The 18,167-nt window shown below is 43.1% G+C and overlaps 1 protein-coding gene across 1 annotated transcript in view; it reads left to right on the top strand.

The window, feature by feature from the left end:
- Positions 1-17,892, top strand: part of LOC144720945 (uncharacterized) — a 28,052-nt gene extending 10,160 nt beyond the window's left edge. Inside the window, exons 4-5 of the mRNA XM_078598139.1 lie at positions 15,959-16,185; positions 17,279-17,892. Of these exons, the coding sequence (XP_078454265.1) occupies positions 15,959-16,185; positions 17,279-17,786 (735 nt within the window). The 3' untranslated portion in view covers positions 17,787-17,892. The remainder of the gene's footprint in view (positions 1-15,958; positions 16,186-17,278) is intronic.
- The last annotated feature ends 275 nt before the right edge of the window (positions 17,893-18,167 follow it).

Raw genomic sequence — 18,167 nt, 5'->3', positions numbered from 1 at the left:
TTTGGAAATCAAGTTGTCCTTACATTTAGTCGACATAGCGGCAGCTGAAGAGGCAGTCATTTTTTCCACATGTTCCCAATCCGATGTGGACATTGTTGCACTCAAGGATAAGTGTGATTTGTAGAGTGTCTTGTCTAACTGATCTAGTTCGGTGCGCGTAAGTCTGATTTTCTCTGAGATAAGAGCTAAGCTAGTTCTAGACAGAATTCGTTTCGCATTAGAAGAAGTTACAGCAGCAGATGTTAGTGTAAATGCGTTCGGTATTACCTTAGAGTCGCGGCATCTCTTCAGAAAGGTGAGAGACTCGATTAGCTGAGCCTTCTTGTCCCGGAGCTTGTTGAAGGATCTCAAAGTTATGTGGAAACCCTCCCCGTAGAGGCGGTTAAATTTCGATTTAAAGCTTTCGTGACTGCAGGGATTCATCTTCTTGGTTCTTTCGGTAAAGTCACGTAGAAGGGAAGTAATAAAATAATAAAAATAAAACATAATAAAACAATTCTCACGACGTTTCGGCCACAACGCAAGCAGCCATCCTCAGGCGAAGAATGAAACACCCCAAGCTTGGAGCGTATATTTAAGCTGGGTTAGAGGGGGGGGAGGTGGGAAGAAGAGCGCCTAAACAAAATAATTTGCATATCAAGAGGAATTCAGCATATGGAAAATGCGTAGGAGGTGGGCGGGGGGGGGGTTCCAAATCAATACTATGCCCGTGCATTATGCAGGATTAGCAGCATCAAAGGGGGGGGGGGGGGGAAGGGGGGGAGCATTAACAAAGGAAAGGAATGTTAATAGTATGTAGCTGTAGTTACTAAACAACCACGTAAAAAACTACAGTATAAACTGCATGACAAACTAAAGTATAAACTACATAGCATCATCAGTAAACTTACTATACTCTACAATAAGCTGAGTTACTAACAGTAAGTAATACATGAAATATTCTACGTTGTAAAAAATTATATAATATGCTTCCATCTAAACTTTATTCTCTTACATCACACGCGTCTATACCGTACTATATACTTCCATAGGCAAAACCAACATTAAATTACATACTGTATTGCTATAAACCACCCTATACCTTATACATTTTTAATATAACACTATGTATTATTCTACCCACCCTAATGTGTATCAAAATGGTTTATTACGTCCTTCCAGTGATTGCTAAGCCAGAATCCATCTTCTCGGTTAAAATTGTCTCTGTGTTTGTAAATGTGGATCGCCTCATGTACGAATCTCTCATGATAGCCAGATGGCTTGCAGAGAACCTCTGTCTTGGAGAAGTCAATGTCATGTGAGCCCACTGAGTTGTAACAGTGATCTGCCACGGCTGAGGTGTTTGTCCTACAGTGTTTCAGGTCAGCTTTATGTTCACGGATGCGGTCCGAGACATGTCGTTTGGTTTCCCCAATGTAACTGCTACCACAGAGGCAACTTAGTTTGTAGACACCAGGGTACTGTATGTCTGGAACCACATCTTTTACAGACGGTACCAGATCACGGATTTTATGTACTGTGTTGAATCGGACCTGGATCTTGTGTTTAATCAGGATTTTGGAGATCTTTTTTGTGACCCCAGCAATGTAGGGTAAGGTGATGGTCTTGAAAGGCTCCTCAACAGGATCTTTCTTGGTGGTTGGAGTGATGGCTTTGCGGATTGTGTAGTCGGAGTAACCATTAGCCTTAAGAGCTTGGCGTACGTGTTTGAGTTCACTGGAAATGTGTTCATGGTCGGAGATGCATTGGGCTCTATGATATAGAGTCTTGATGAGAGAATTCTTCTGGGATGGATGGTGGTGGGAATCCGGTTTTAGATAAGCATCCGTGTGGGTGGCTTTCCTGTAGACAGAGTGGCTCATTGAACCATCAGGTCTCCTTTTGATTAGGACATCCAAAAAGGGTAGCTTGCCATCATTTTCGACTTCCATGGTGAATCTGATGGCTGGGTGTATGGAATTGATATGGTCGAGAAATTGGTCTAGAGCAGGCCGGCCATGTGGCCAGATGACAAAAGTGTCGTCTACGTACCTCTTCCATAAGGTCGGGCGTAGAGTCGCAGTCTGGATGGCGTCCGTCTCAAATTTCTCCATGAAGATGTTGGCTACAACCGGAGATAAGGGGGAGCCCATTGGGGTGCCCTCAATTTGCTTGTAGAAGGTTCCATTCCAGGTGAAGTATGTATTGGTTAAGCAGTGTCTCACCAGGGGGGGTACCCCAGCATTCAGTCCTTGATGAACCAAGTCTTCAATGATTGCGATGGTGTCAGGCACAGGCACCTTGGTGAACAAGGAAACCACATCAAAACTGACAAGCAGGTCGTCTGGGGACAGGGCAATCCCCTTGATTGTTGATACCAGGTCAGTAGAGTTTAGTACTGCAGAGGTGGTTTTTCCAGTGAAAGGCCGTAGGATTTCGGACAAAAAACGAGCCAGTTTGTAAGTCGGGGAGTTGATAGTAGAGACAATGGGACGAAGAGGTGTATCTTCTTTATGTATCTTTGGCAAGCCGTACAATCTTGGTGGCCTGGCTGCAGAAGGTTTCAACGAGAACTGTTTGGTCTGATCAATTAATGCGGTTGAAGCAGAAATGATGTTGTTGGTTTTGGAGACGAGGCTGTTGGTGGGGTCTCTTTTTATTTTTGTATAGCTGCCATCGGTGAGTAGTTCTTGAATTTTGTTGTTGTATTCTATTTTGTCCATGATGACAGTGGCATTGCCTTTGTCGGCTGAGAGGATGACAATCTCATCCCTCTTTTTTAATTGAGCTAATTCAAAACGCTCATCTTTGCTGATGTTGCTAGCTGGCATCTTAGCGTTTTTGAGGGTTACAGAGATTTCCGATCTTGCTACGTCTGCAGCGATGTGACTCAAGCCCTTGAGAGCTACATCTACTCGAGCAATTATATCATTAACTGGTATGTGTCTAGGTGTGACTGCAAAGTTTAGTCCTTTAGCTAAAACGGATTTCAAACCTTCAGAAATAGGACTGTTACTGCGATTAATTACGACTTTGTTAACATCTAGCTTTTCAATGTGTGGGTCCGGTTTCTTGTTTGAGAGGCGGTTGAATTTGGAAATCAAGTTGTCCTTACATTTAGTCGACATAGCGGCAGCTGAAGAGGCAGTCATTTTTTCCACATGTTCCCAATCCGATGTGGACATTGTTGCACTCAAGGATAAGTGTGATTTGTAGAGTGTCTTGTCTAACTGATCTAGTTCGGTGCGCGTAAGTCTGATTTTCTCTGAGATAAGAGCTAAGCTAGTTCTAGACAGAATTCGTTTCGCATTAGAAGAAGTTACAGCAGCAGATGTTAGTGTAAATGCGTTCGGTATTACCTTAGAGTCGCGGCATCTCTTCAGAAAGGTGAGAGACTCGATTAGCTGAGCCTTCTTGTCCCGGAGCTTGTTGAAGGATCTCAAAGTTATGTGGAAACCCTCCCCGTAGAGGCGGTTAAATTTCGATTTAAAGCTTTCGTGACTGCAGGGATTCATCTTCTTGGTTCTTTCGGTAAAGTCACGTAGAAGGGAAGTAATAAAATAATAAAAATAAAACATAATAAAACAATTCTCACGACGTTTCGGCCACAACGCAAGCAGCCATCCTCAGGCGAAGAATGAAACACCCCAAGCTTGGAGCGTATATTTAAGCTGGGTTAGAGGGGGGGGAGGTGGGAAGAAGAGCGCCTAAACAAAATAATTTGCATATCAAGAGGAATTCAGCATATGGAAAATGCGTAGGAGGTGGGCGGGGGGGGGTTCCAAATCAATACTATGCCCGTGCATTATGCAGGATTAGCAGCATCAAAGGGGGGGGGGGGGGGGAAGGGGGGGAGCATTAACAAAGGAAAGGAATGTTAATAGTATGTAGCTGTAGTTACTAAACAACCACGTAAAAAACGATTCAACACAGTACATAAAATCCGTGATCTGGTACCGTCTGTAAAAGATGTGGTTCCAGACATACAGTACCCTGGTGTCTACAAACTAAGTTGCCTCTGTGGTAGCAGTTACATTGGGGAAACCAAACGACATGTCTCGGACCGCATCCGTGAACATAAAGCTGACCTGAAACACTGTAGGACAAACACCTCAGCCGTGGCAGATCACTGTTACAACTCAGTGGGCTCACATGACATTGACTTCTCCAAGACAGAGGTTCTCTGCAAGCCATCTGGCTATCATGAGAGATTCGTACATGAGGCGATCCACATTTACAAACACAGAGACAATTTTAACCGAGAAGATGGATTCTGGCTTAGCAATCACTGGAAGGACGTAATAAACCATTTTGATACACATTAGGGTGGGTAGAATAATACATAGTGTTATATTAAAAATGTATAAGGTATAGGGTGGTTTATAGCAATACAGTATGTAATTTAATGTTGGTTTTGCCTATGGAAGTATATAGTACGGTATAGACGCGTGTGATGTAAGAGAATAAAGTTTAGATGGAAGCATATTATATAATTTTTTACAACGTAGAATATTTCATGTATTACTTACTGTTAGTAACTCAGCTTATTGTAGAGTATAGTAAGTTTACTGATGATGCTATGTAGTTTATACTTTAGTTTGTCATGCAGTTTATACTGTAGTTTTTTACGTGGTTGTTTAGTAACTACAGCTACATACTATTAACATTCCTTTCCTTTGTTAATGCTCCCCCCCTTCCCCCCCCCCCCCCCTTTGATGCTGCTAATCCTGCATAATGCACGGGCATAGTATTGATTTGGAACCCCCCCCCGCCCACCTCCTACGCATTTTCCATATGCTGAATTCCTCTTGATATGCAAATTATTTTGTTTAGGCGCTCTTCTTCCCACCTCCCCCCCCTCTAACCCAGCTTAAATATACGCTCCAAGCTTGGGGTGTTTCATTCTTCGCCTGAGGATGGCTGCTTGCGTTGTGGCCGAAACGTCGTGAGAATTGTTTTATTATGTTTTATTTTTATTATTTTATTACTTCCCTTCTACGTGACTTTACCGAAAGAACCAAGAAGATGAATCCCTGCAGTCACGAAAGCTTTAAATCGAAATTTAACCGCCTCTACGGGGAGGGTTTCCACATAACTTTGAGATCCTTCAACAAGCTCCGGGACAAGAAGGCTCAGCTAATCGAGTCTCTCACCTTTCTGAAGAGATGCCGCGACTCTAAGGTAATACCGAACGCATTTACACTAACATCTGCTGCTGTAACTTCTTCTAATGCGAAACGAATTCTGTCTAGAACTAGCTTAGCTCTTATCTCAGAGAAAATCAGACTTACGCGCACCGAACTAGATCAGTTAGACAAGACACTCTACAAATCACACTTATCCTTGAGTGCAACAATGTCCACATCGGATTGGGAACATGTGGAAAAAATGACTGCCTCTTCAGCTGCCGCTATGTCGACTAAATGTAAGGACAACTTGATTTCCAAATTCAACCGCCTCTCAAACAAGAAACCGGACCCACACATTGAAAAGCTAGATGTTAACAAAGTCGTAATTAATCGCAGTAACAGTCCTATTTCTGAAGGTTTGAAATCCGTTTTAGCTAAAGGACTAAACTTTGCAGTCACACCTAGACACATACCAGTTAATGATATAATTGCTCGAGTAGATGTAGCTCTCAAGGGCTTGAGTCACATCGCTGCAGACGTAGCAAGATCGGAAATCTCTGTAACCCTCAAAAACGCTAAGATGCCAGCTAGCAACATCAGCAAAGATGAGCGTTTTGAATTAGCTCAATTAAAAAAGAGGGATGACATTGTCATCCTCTCAGCCGACAAAGGCAATGCCACTGTCATCATGGACAAAATAGAATACAACAACAAAATTCAAGAACTACTCACCGATGGCAGCTATACAAAAATAAAAAGAGACCCCACCAACAGCCTCGTCTCCAAAACCAACAACATCATTTCTGCTTCAACCGCATTAATTGATCAGACCAAACAGTTCTCGTTGAAACCTTCTGCAGCCAGGCCACCAAGATTGTACGGCTTGCCAAAGATACATAAAGAAGATACACCTCTTCGTCCCATTGTCTCTACTATCAACTCCCCGACTTACAAACTGGCTCGTTTTTTGTCCGAAATCCTACGGCCTTTCACTGGAAAAACCACCTCTGCAGTACTAAACTCTACTGACCTGGTATCAACAATCAAGGGGATTGCCCTGTCCCCAGACGACCTGCTTGTCAGTTTTGATGTGGTTTCCTTGTTCACCAAGGTGCCTGTGCCTGACACCATCGCAATCATTGAAGACTTGGTTCATCAAGGACTGAATGCTGGGGTACCCCCCCTGGTGAGACACTGCTTAACCAATACATACTTCACCTGGAATGGAACCTTCTACAAGCAAATTGAGGGCACCCCAATGGGCTCCCCCTTATCTCCGGTTGTAGCCAACATCTTCATGGAGAAATTTGAGACGGACGCCATCCAGACTGCGACTCTACGCCCGACCTTATGGAAGAGGTACGTAGACGACACTTTTGTCATCTGGCCACATGGCCGGCCTGCTCTAGACCAATTTCTCGACCATATCAATTCCATACACCCAGCCATCAGATTCACCATGGAAGTCGAAAATGATGGCAAGCTACCCTTTTTGGATGTCCTAATCAAAAGGAGACCTGATGGTTCAATGAGCCACTCTGTCTACAGGAAAGCCACCCACACGGATGCTTATCTAAAACCGGATTCCCACCACCATCCATCCCAGAAGAATTCTCTCATCAAGACTCTATATCATAGAGCCCAATGCATCTCCGACCATGAACACATTTCCAGTGAACTCAAACACGTACGCCAAGCTCTTAAGGCTAATGGTTACTCCGACTACACAATCCGCAAAGCCATCACTCCAACCACCAAGAAAGATCCTGTTGAGGAGCCTTTCAAGACCATCACCTTACCCTACATTGCTGGGGTCACAAAAAAGATCTCCAAAATCCTGATTAAACACAAGATCCAGGTCCGATTCAACACAGTACATAAAATCCGTGATCTGGTACCGTCTGTAAAAGATGTGGTTCCAGACATACAGTACCCTGGTGTCTACAAACTAAGTTGCCTCTGTGGTAGCAGTTACATTGGGGAAACCAAACGACATGTCTCGGACCGCATCCGTGAACATAAAGCTGACCTGAAACACTGTAGGACAAACACCTCAGCCGTGGCAGATCACTGTTACAACTCAGTGGGCTCACATGACATTGACTTCTCCAAGACAGAGGTTCTCTGCAAGCCATCTGGCTATCATGAGAGATTCGTACATGAGGCGATCCACATTTACAAACACAGAGACAATTTTAACCGAGAAGATGGATTCTGGCTTAGCAATCACTGGAAGGACGTAATAAACCATTTTGATACACATTAGGGTGGGTAGAATAATACATAGTGTTATATTAAAAATGTATAAGGTATAGGGTGGTTTATAGCAATACAGTATGTAATTTAATGTTGGTTTTGCCTATGGAAGTATATAGTACGGTATAGACGCGTGTGATGTAAGAGAATAAAGTTTAGATGGAAGCATATTATATAATTTTTTACAACGTAGAATATTTCATGTATTACTTACTGTTAGTAACTCAGCTTATTGTAGAGTATAGTAAGTTTACTGATGATGCTATGTAGTTTATACTTTAGTTTGTCATGCAGTTTATACTGTAGTTTTTTACGTGGTTGTTTAGTAACTACAGCTACATACTATTAACATTCCTTTCCTTTGTTAATGCTCCCCCCCTTCCCCCCCCCCCCCCCTTTGATGCTGCTAATCCTGCATAATGCACGGGCATAGTATTGATTTGGAACCCCCCCCCGCCCACCTCCTACGCATTTTCCATATGCTGAATTCCTCTTGATATGCAAATTATTTTGTTTAGGCGCTCTTCTTCCCACCTCCCCCCCCTCTAACCCAGCTTAAATATACGCTCCAAGCTTGGGGTGTTTCATTCTTCGCCTGAGGATGGCTGCTTGCGTTGTGGCCGAAACGTCGTGAGAATTGTTTTATTATGTTTTATTTTTATTATTTTATTACTTCCCTTCTACGTGACTTTACCGAAAGAACCAAGAAGATGAATCCCTGCAGTCACGAAAGCTTTAAATCGAAATTTAACCGCCTCTACGGGGAGGGTTTCCACATAACTTTGAGATCCTTCAACAAGCTCCGGGACAAGAAGGCTCAGCTAATCGAGTCTCTCACCTTTCTGAAGAGATGCCGCGACTCTAAGGTAATACCGAACGCATTTACACTAACATCTGCTGCTGTAACTTCTTCTAATGCGAAACGAATTCTGTCTAGAACTAGCTTAGCTCTTATCTCAGAGAAAATCAGACTTACGCGCACCGAACTAGATCAGTTAGACAAGACACTCTACAAATCACACTTATCCTTGAGTGCAACAATGTCCACATCGGATTGGGAACATGTGGAAAAAATGACTGCCTCTTCAGCTGCCGCTATGTCGACTAAATGTAAGGACAACTTGATTTCCAAATTCAACCGCCTCTCAAACAAGAAACCGGACCCACACATTGAAAAGCTAGATGTTAACAAAGTCGTAATTAATCGCAGTAACAGTCCTATTTCTGAAGGTTTGAAATCCGTTTTAGCTAAAGGACTAAACTTTGCAGTCACACCTAGACACATACCAGTTAATGATATAATTGCTCGAGTAGATGTAGCTCTCAAGGGCTTGAGTCACATCGCTGCAGACGTAGCAAGATCGGAAATCTCTGTAACCCTCAAAAACGCTAAGATGCCAGCTAGCAACATCAGCAAAGATGAGCGTTTTGAATTAGCTCAATTAAAAAAGAGGGATGACATTGTCATCCTCTCAGCCGACAAAGGCAATGCCACTGTCATCATGGACAAAATAGAATACAACAACAAAATTCAAGAACTACTCACCGATGGCAGCTATACAAAAATAAAAAGAGACCCCACCAACAGCCTCGTCTCCAAAACCAACAACATCATTTCTGCTTCAACCGCATTAATTGATCAGACCAAACAGTTCTCGTTGAAACCTTCTGCAGCCAGGCCACCAAGATTGTACGGCTTGCCAAAGATACATAAAGAAGATACACCTCTTCGTCCCATTGTCTCTACTATCAACTCCCCGACTTACAAACTGGCTCGTTTTTTGTCCGAAATCCTACGGCCTTTCACTGGAAAAACCACCTCTGCAGTACTAAACTCTACTGACCTGGTATCAACAATCAAGGGGATTGCCCTGTCCCCAGACGACCTGCTTGTCAGTTTTGATGTGGTTTCCTTGTTCACCAAGGTGCCTGTGCCTGACACCATCGCAATCATTGAAGACTTGGTTCATCAAGGACTGAATGCTGGGGTACCCCCCCTGGTGAGACACTGCTTAACCAATACATACTTCACCTGGAATGGAACCTTCTACAAGCAAATTGAGGGCACCCCAATGGGCTCCCCCTTATCTCCGGTTGTAGCCAACATCTTCATGGAGAAATTTGAGACGGACGCCATCCAGACTGCGACTCTACGCCCGACCTTATGGAAGAGGTACGTAGACGACACTTTTGTCATCTGGCCACATGGCCGGCCTGCTCTAGACCAATTTCTCGACCATATCAATTCCATACACCCAGCCATCAGATTCACCATGGAAGTCGAAAATGATGGCAAGCTACCCTTTTTGGATGTCCTAATCAAAAGGAGACCTGATGGTTCAATGAGCCACTCTGTCTACAGGAAAGCCACCCACACGGATGCTTATCTAAAACCGGATTCCCACCACCATCCATCCCAGAAGAATTCTCTCATCAAGACTCTATATCATAGAGCCCAATGCATCTCCGACCATGAACACATTTCCAGTGAACTCAAACACGTACGCCAAGCTCTTAAGGCTAATGGTTACTCCGACTACACAATCCGCAAAGCCATCACTCCAACCACCAAGAAAGATCCTGTTGAGGAGCCTTTCAAGACCATCACCTTACCCTACATTGCTGGGGTCACAAAAAAGATCTCCAAAATCCTGATTAAACACAAGATCCAGGTCCGATTCAACACAGTACATAAAATCCGTGATCTGGTACCGTCTGTAAAAGATGTGGTTCCAGACATACAGTACCCTGGTGTCTACAAACTAAGTTGCCTCTGTGGTAGCAGTTACATTGGGGAAACCAAACGACATGTCTCGGACCGCATCCGTGAACATAAAGCTGACCTGAAACACTGTAGGACAAACACCTCAGCCGTGGCAGATCACTGTTACAACTCAGTGGGCTCACATGACATTGACTTCTCCAAGACAGAGGTTCTCTGCAAGCCATCTGGCTATCATGAGAGATTCGTACATGAGGCGATCCACATTTACAAACACAGAGACAATTTTAACCGAGAAGATGGATTCTGGCTTAGCAATCACTGGAAGGACGTAATAAACCATTTTGATACACATTAGGGTGGGTAGAATAATACATAGTGTTATATTAAAAATGTATAAGGTATAGGGTGGTTTATAGCAATACAGTATGTAATTTAATGTTGGTTTTGCCTATGGAAGTATATAGTACGGTATAGACGCGTGTGATGTAAGAGAATAAAGTTTAGATGGAAGCATATTATATAATTTTTTACAACGTAGAATATTTCATGTATTACTTACTGTTAGTAACTCAGCTTATTGTAGAGTATAGTAAGTTTACTGATGATGCTATGTAGTTTATACTTTAGTTTGTCATGCAGTTTATACTGTAGTTTTTTACGTGGTTGTTTAGTAACTACAGCTACATACTATTAACATTCCTTTCCTTTGTTAATGCTCCCCCCCTTCCCCCCCCCCCCCCTTTGATGCTGCTAATCCTGCATAATGCACGGGCATAGTATTGATTTGGAACCCCCCCCCGCCCACCTCCTACGCATTTTCCATATGCTGAATTCCTCTTGATATGCAAATTATTTTGTTTAGGCGCTCTTCTTCCCACCTCCCCCCCCTCTAACCCAGCTTAAATATACGCTCCAAGCTTGGGGTGTTTCATTCTTCGCCTGAGGATGGCTGCTTGCGTTGTGGCCGAAACGTCGTGAGAATTGTTTTATTATGTTTTATTTTTATTATTTTATTACTTCCCTTCTACGTGACTTTACCGAAAGAACCAAGAAGATGAATCCCTGCAGTCACGAAAGCTTTAAATCGAAATTTAGTTTAATTTCGTTCTGGCTGTTAGCAGTATTTAGCTCCGGGTCAGAGCATTAGAATGTGTTTTCCCTGGGTTGTGTTGGAACAGAATTCGCTAACTTTTGAGAATGTGTAATGTGTTAATATAAAGTAATTAAATATGTATCTACAAGGTAACTCTTGAACCAGAGGCACAGTTTTACGAAATGTCTTAAGTTCAACAAGTTATCGATTTGTTGGCATTGTTGGAAGCAGAGATATTGGCACAATTTCATCATACATTCTATAAGGAACTTTCACCAAGATATAAATTGGAGCAAAGAAACGTTGTTTTTTAATAATATTTCACGTGGCTAATATACCAAATGACTCCTTACGTAAAGGATTATGGAGTATGTGAACTCTATGAGAGGGATAGCACGCATTAAACGACATTGTTATGTTGAGATAATAATATATGTAACTAGCAGGAACCCGGGGTACTACCGAGGTACAAGGATGGCGAATATGTTTTATCATTTGGAATTTATGTTTTAGATATTTTAATATTTTAGTATCTTAATGCTTTTTTCATTTTAATATAAAATGTCTGTGTTGCGTGACGTCATCACCGTCCCCCCTTCTCACCGACTCACTCCAATCGTTATCACACCTCTCCCTCCTCCCTCGTGTCGTGTGACGTCACCACCCCTCTCCTCCACCTCAGCACCCCGAGTCTCGTCACCTGCGCTGACACATACTCGCGTTGTGGTACCCTATACTTCTACTCCGCTGCTACCCTATACTTATTCTTCTACTCCACTGCTACCCTCTACTTCTTCTACTCCACTGCTACTCTATACTTCTTCTCAGATCTTCTTCTGCTCCGACCGTCTCCGTCCACCTCCCAGCACAACTCCCCGTCTCGCTCTGACGCTCCCGTATTTATCCCCGTCCCTATTCATTTCCAATTAATTAACTGGCGCCCCCCCAACGCCCCGCGCCCCCGGCCCCCGCCGCCACCTGTCCCCATTCCCAGACTTAAAGGCGCCACCTTGTCCCTGACAACAACAACCGGCCAATCACTGCCCTACATCTATAATTGCCTAACGGGCCGTCTCCGTCTCACCCGTTGTCCCCCAGCAACACCAGAATGTCCCGATACGACCCCACTGTTCCCAACCCGCACGTGTTTACAATTACCCCTCTTGGTGCGGGTTAAACCACTACACGTATGTTAAATATGTATTTCATAAGTGCTCACTAACACGCTCCAACTATGAACATAAAATCACCATTTCAGTGCCGAGCACTCAGGAGCTTGGCTAATGCATAAAAATAGCATTTTGTTTTTATATTAATGTAATTAAATGTAATTAGTACTTCTAGGTGGAGGGGGGGTCACGAAATAGCAAACGCCAGTGAGTTACAAAAGGGTCATGAGATTAGCCCACGTTTGTTCATTTAAGAGCGTACAACAACGCAGGCAAGCACCACATAACTGGACAGCCCGTGTGTACCATCGTATGCGAGCTATCTCCGACTCCTGCCTTTAGTTGGAGAAGATACAAATTTGAGGGGCAGGAAATGAAGTGTGTCGGTGACCATTTATATACATTTAGAAAACAGATTTAATGTAAGTCCTAAAATCTAATCTAGATTTGAAGCTAAAATCTAGTTTATTCACAGAGTGGTCACTGACATTAGATCCCATACCAGAACCTAGTCGGAGGCGGGAAAATAACGATAACTCCAACTCAATGTAAAGCTTTCGTGACTGCAGGGATTCATCTTCTTGGTTCTTTCGGTAAAGTCACGTAGATGGGAAGTAATAAAATAATAAAAATAAAACAGAATAAAATAATTTCTACGACGTATCGGCTACAACGCAAGCAGCCGTCTTCAGGTGAAGAATGAAACACTGCCAAGCTTGGAGACTGACGCCATCCAGACTGCCACTCTACGCCCGACCTTATGGAAGAGGTACGTAGATGACACTTTTGTCATCTGGCCACATGGCCGGCCTACTCTAGACCAATTCCTCGACCACATCAATTCCATACACCCAGCCATCAGATTCACCATGGAAGTCGAAAAAGATGGCAAGCTACCCTTTTTGGATGTCCTAATGAAAAGGAGACCTGATGGTTCAATGAGCCATTCTGTCTACAGGAAAGCCACCCATACGGATGCTTACCTAAAACCGGATTCCCACCACCATCCATCCATCCCAGAAGAACTCCCTCATCAAGACTATACCATAGAGCCCAATGCATCTCCGACCAGGAACACATTGCCAGTGAACTCAAACACGTACGCCAAGCTCTTAAGGCTAATGGTTACTCCAACTCAATCCGCAAAGCCATCACTCCAACCATCAAGAAGGATCCTGTTGAGGAGCCTTTCAAAACCATCACCTTACCCTACATTGCTGGGGTCACAAAAAAGATCTCCAAAATCCTGATTAAACACAAGATCCAGATCCGATTCAACACAGTACATAAAATCCGTGATCTGGTCCCGTCTGTAAAAGACGTGGTTCCAGACATACAGTACCCTGGCGTCTACAAACTAAGTTGCCTCTGTGGTAGCAGTTACATTGGAGAAACCAAACGACATGTCTCGGACCGCATCCGTGAACATAAAGCAGACCTGAAACACGGTAGGACAAACACCTCAGCCGTGGCAGATCACTGTTACAATTCAGTGGGCTCACATGACATTGACTTCTCCAAGACAGAGGTTCTCTGCAAGCCATCTGGCTACCATGAGAGATTCGTTCATGAGGCGATCCACATATACAAACACAGAGGCAATTTCAACCGAGAAGATGGATTCTGGCTCAGCAATCATTGGAAGGACGTAATAAACCATTTCGGATCTTAACTGATTGTTGTTCACGTTTACGGTGACTTTCAGACCGCAGTCCACTCACTGGCATTGACTGTGTATCTTGTGTTCTCCACAGGGAATGCATTATTGGTCCGCTGCGGGTCTCCTTCCTACGCTCTCTCATTGACATGTTTCATTGCTTCTACATACTATTAACATTCCCTCCCTTTGTTAATGCTACCCCCTACCCCCTCCCTTTGATGCTGCTAATCCTGCATAATGCATGGGCATAATATGACTTTGAAACCCCCCCGCCCACCTCCTACGCATTTCCCATGAATATGCTAAATTTCTCTTGATATGCACATTCTTTTGTCAAGGCGCTCTTCTTCCACCTCCAACCCAGCTTATATATAAGCTCCAAGCTTGGCAGTGTCTCATTCTTCACCTGAAGATGGCTACTTGCGTTGTAGCCGAAACGTCGTGAGAATTATTTTATTATGTTTTATTTTTATTATTTCATTACTTCCCTTCTACGTGACTTTACCGAAAGAACCAAGAAGATGAATCCCTGCAGTCACCAAAGCTTTAAATCGACAATTAAACCACGTCATGTTTGAACTGCTGTGATTTTCACTCACCCACCCGTGCTGTTTAAAAAAAAAATACGAGTTTACTAATTCAAAATTAAACTTGATTTGAAGCTTTCGTGACTGCAGGAATTGCTCTTTGGTTCTTTCGGTAAAGTCACATGACTTTGCCCCCACCCGTCCCTGCACACCACAAACCCTCCCCCCTCTCCCCCGTGAACTCCTGCCGCCACGACAGCTCAATCATTGGAAGGACGTGATAAACCACGTCAAGTTTAACTGCTGTGATTTTCACTCACCCACCTGTACTGTTTTCGTTTACTAATTCAAGTTCATTGACATGCTAATGTCTCCAGCCCCCACCCGTCCCTGCACGCCACAAACCCTACCCCCTCTCCCCGTGAACTCCTGCAGCCACGACTCTACACCCACCCCCCCTCCCGTGCCTATATAAAGCCACAACAGCAGATAATTATTTCTCATCTGATGACGGATGCTTGTGTTGCGACTGAAACGTCGTGTTCTTTTATAATTTTTTCTATCTACGTGACTTTGATAAAACATTGTTTGGTAAAAAGTTTTTCCGTATTTTCTGCTCCACGTTTTTGGAATATCCTTGCCACACTCATCTACATCTTGGTTCCTTACCCCTCACTACCCGACTGTCCGAGGAGGTGAAAACACAGAGCATACTTGCACTTGTACCTAACGTTACTCTTTCGCCTCTTGGTTCCACGTGTTTGCACTGGAGTTTTTTTTTCGATTTGAGTGCGTTCATGTCACTGTTAGACTAAAGTCTAGAGCTTACTTACACCTGTACATAAGTGTGTATGTATGTTGAGCTTCTTTCGCACCATGCCTAGTCAACCGTGCTAATCTGAGGTGCGATTAGCATGGTTGGCTACATTAGTACCTAACTTTTCTGGCGCCTCTTGCTGTTTTACTACATTTGCACTAGTTTTCTTTGTATTCGCATGTGTTTCATTTACAAACTTCAAATACCTAGTTGATTACATTTATAATAAATGCACAATGTAATGCATTCGCTAAGTTCCCCGAGTGCTGGGCACTGGGTGGTGTTCTAATGTTCGAAGTCGGAGCGTGTCTGTGACCAATGTAAGAATAAATGCACCCCTCATTGTCAGCTCACTGTTCATTGAGCGCCTCCCCACACGAAGTGGGTTATGGGAGTTATTTGACCATGCTTGACCATGCTGGTCAGTGACACCAAGTGCCAGTGATATGAGCCGTTTTTCCTCGTCTAAGTGTGTCAAGTGCAAGCATCACTGCTCCGCAATACTTTATCTATGGAGAATTAAAATAAGACGCTAAATAACGAATTTGCATATCCTATTTAGTAAGCTATCAGTTGACATATTTGTTTTTGTGATATTTGCAGCTGCAGATTCTCACCTGCCCTGCATTTGAGAACGAAACTGCAGCTACAGAAATATCCCATTTCAATGAAGCCTCAACACTCTACCAAACTACAGGAGGCCCACGCGCTACAGTGACATCACGAACTCAAGGCTGGAAATCGATCAACCACACCACCTCCCAGAGACTTCGGAGACCTACCCTTCCTACCCTTCCTGCCCATCCGACCGATGTGCACGCTTCCACGGTGTATGCGATTTCCCTCCATCATCACAAAACAAATGTTTGCGGTTTGTATCGTTAAACGGCTGAAAGAGTTGTTGTTGGAAGCACTCTTGCGTTATTTTAAAATTGCACGCTGCATGCATTGTACACCTTTTACTCTGTTGTCGTGGTGAACTGTGCAGTATAAAATCAACAGGCAAGAAGAGTGTTTATCCACGTGAAAATACCATTTTGACCCATAAGCCCCTTGGCCTGCACCATTGCATTGTTTTTATGTTAGTGCATTTTTGGTCGACCTGGGTAATTCTTGAAGATGAGGCTCAAACCTGATTTCGTGAGTTCTCACCCCTTTAAATACAAACTTTAAACAAAAAAATCTTCAATGGTGAAACAACCCCCGATATGTTTATACGTGTATTTTACACACTCAAAGATGTAATCCCACAAAGTAATACACGACACAGAATAATATTTATTTATGGTGAGGAATCCGATCTTTTTTACAGATGTCTAGTAGTTTCACAGATTTCCAGTAGATATCTGAACACACACCGATGAACATTTACAAGAGGCACAGGTTTGTGGCCAACAACTCTCAACAACGTGTTACATTGACCAGCTGCTCAAACTGTTAAAAACCGCGAATATACTTATTAAACTTGGTGAATGTTTTGTTGTGCTACAGAGAACACCTAAAATTAGTTTAAAAATATGCCACGGTGGTAATTGTGTTATATACAGTTTAATCTCACCACATGTATAGTATATCATATTCTATCGCAAAAAACGCTAATCTCAGCACCTGTGCACCTGCTCGTCTGAAATGCCCAGAATGTTCTCATGAGAATTCGCAATAGAACCAAAAACAAACCCCAAATAACGACATCTTGACTTCTACACCCCTGAGTGTGAGAGAGCGCATGAAGGGATGGTCATTGTCGACTGCGACGATTAACCACCCACATTCTATATCACGAGCATCCTTTATATCCATTATTAGGGAAACATCTGGTGATTGTCTATTTTTGTATCACGACAAAATTAATGAGACATTGGAAACTGATAACTCGCAAGCTTGCATTATCGCGTGATTTATATATATATTTGCATTATTCAGGACAGAAGCTGTGGAGACTCTGGAGCCGTGCAGATCCTCTGAGATCCAGCACGTTAGGGTGGAGGTGTATCCAAGATCGGTGAAACTGGAGTGGGAGTCACTGTCACCAGATCCTTGGGCAGAATTCCAGGCATGGACAGTGGACGATTTTTTGTTCAACCTTGCGTTGAAATCTTGTGTGCCATTACACCTTTGTGTCTTGTTGTTATATATTGATGACAGAAATGTGGTGCAGCTGCTGCTGCGTGTTGTACCGGTACAAACGTTGCTGTGCATGCCCACTGCTGCTGTTGCATGTGTGCTTCTGCTGCATCTAATCTCAAGCACTTTGTATTATACAGCTGAGTCACAATATTTTCACTATTACATTTCTACTCACTGGAAACATTTATCTCGACATTTCAATAGTGTCTGTATCTCCCAAACGGTACGTCAGAGGAAAAAAATGAATCGTAACAAAAATATGTATCTTACTGAGGACATAACCAGACAATTATTGGTTTCGTAATTTCAAACATTTTTGACATCTGCACTTTCCAAAAAGTGCAAGTCTGCTACTATCACGTGATGACGTCATTGGAATGTGCATTCTCAAACCAGATGCAATGCTTAAAAAAAAGGGTGCTTGCAAGTATGATGGCGAGTATCATTAGGAAACGTGCAGCATCTTTTCTTACAGATTTCGGCATTTTGTTAGATTTCATATGACGTGCAATGCATTTGGTTGCAGTAATGGAGAATGTGCCAAAAGTATGAATTTTTTTCATACTATTTCCCCATTCGGATCCTGCCACAAACATCATTTGCTGCCTACATATATAGGTCCATTTTAACAGAAGTTTGCTGGAGTTCAATCATAACCGCATCTCTTCCTCATTCTCAGTATCAT

Source organism: Lampetra planeri, chromosome 1, assembly GCF_965212315.1.
Source record: "Lampetra planeri chromosome 1, kcLamPlan1.2.h2, whole genome shotgun sequence".
Classification (NCBI taxonomy): Eukaryota; Metazoa; Chordata; class Hyperoartia; order Petromyzontiformes; family Petromyzontidae; genus Lampetra; species Lampetra planeri.
This window is presented reverse-complemented; position numbering and strand designations above follow the sequence as displayed.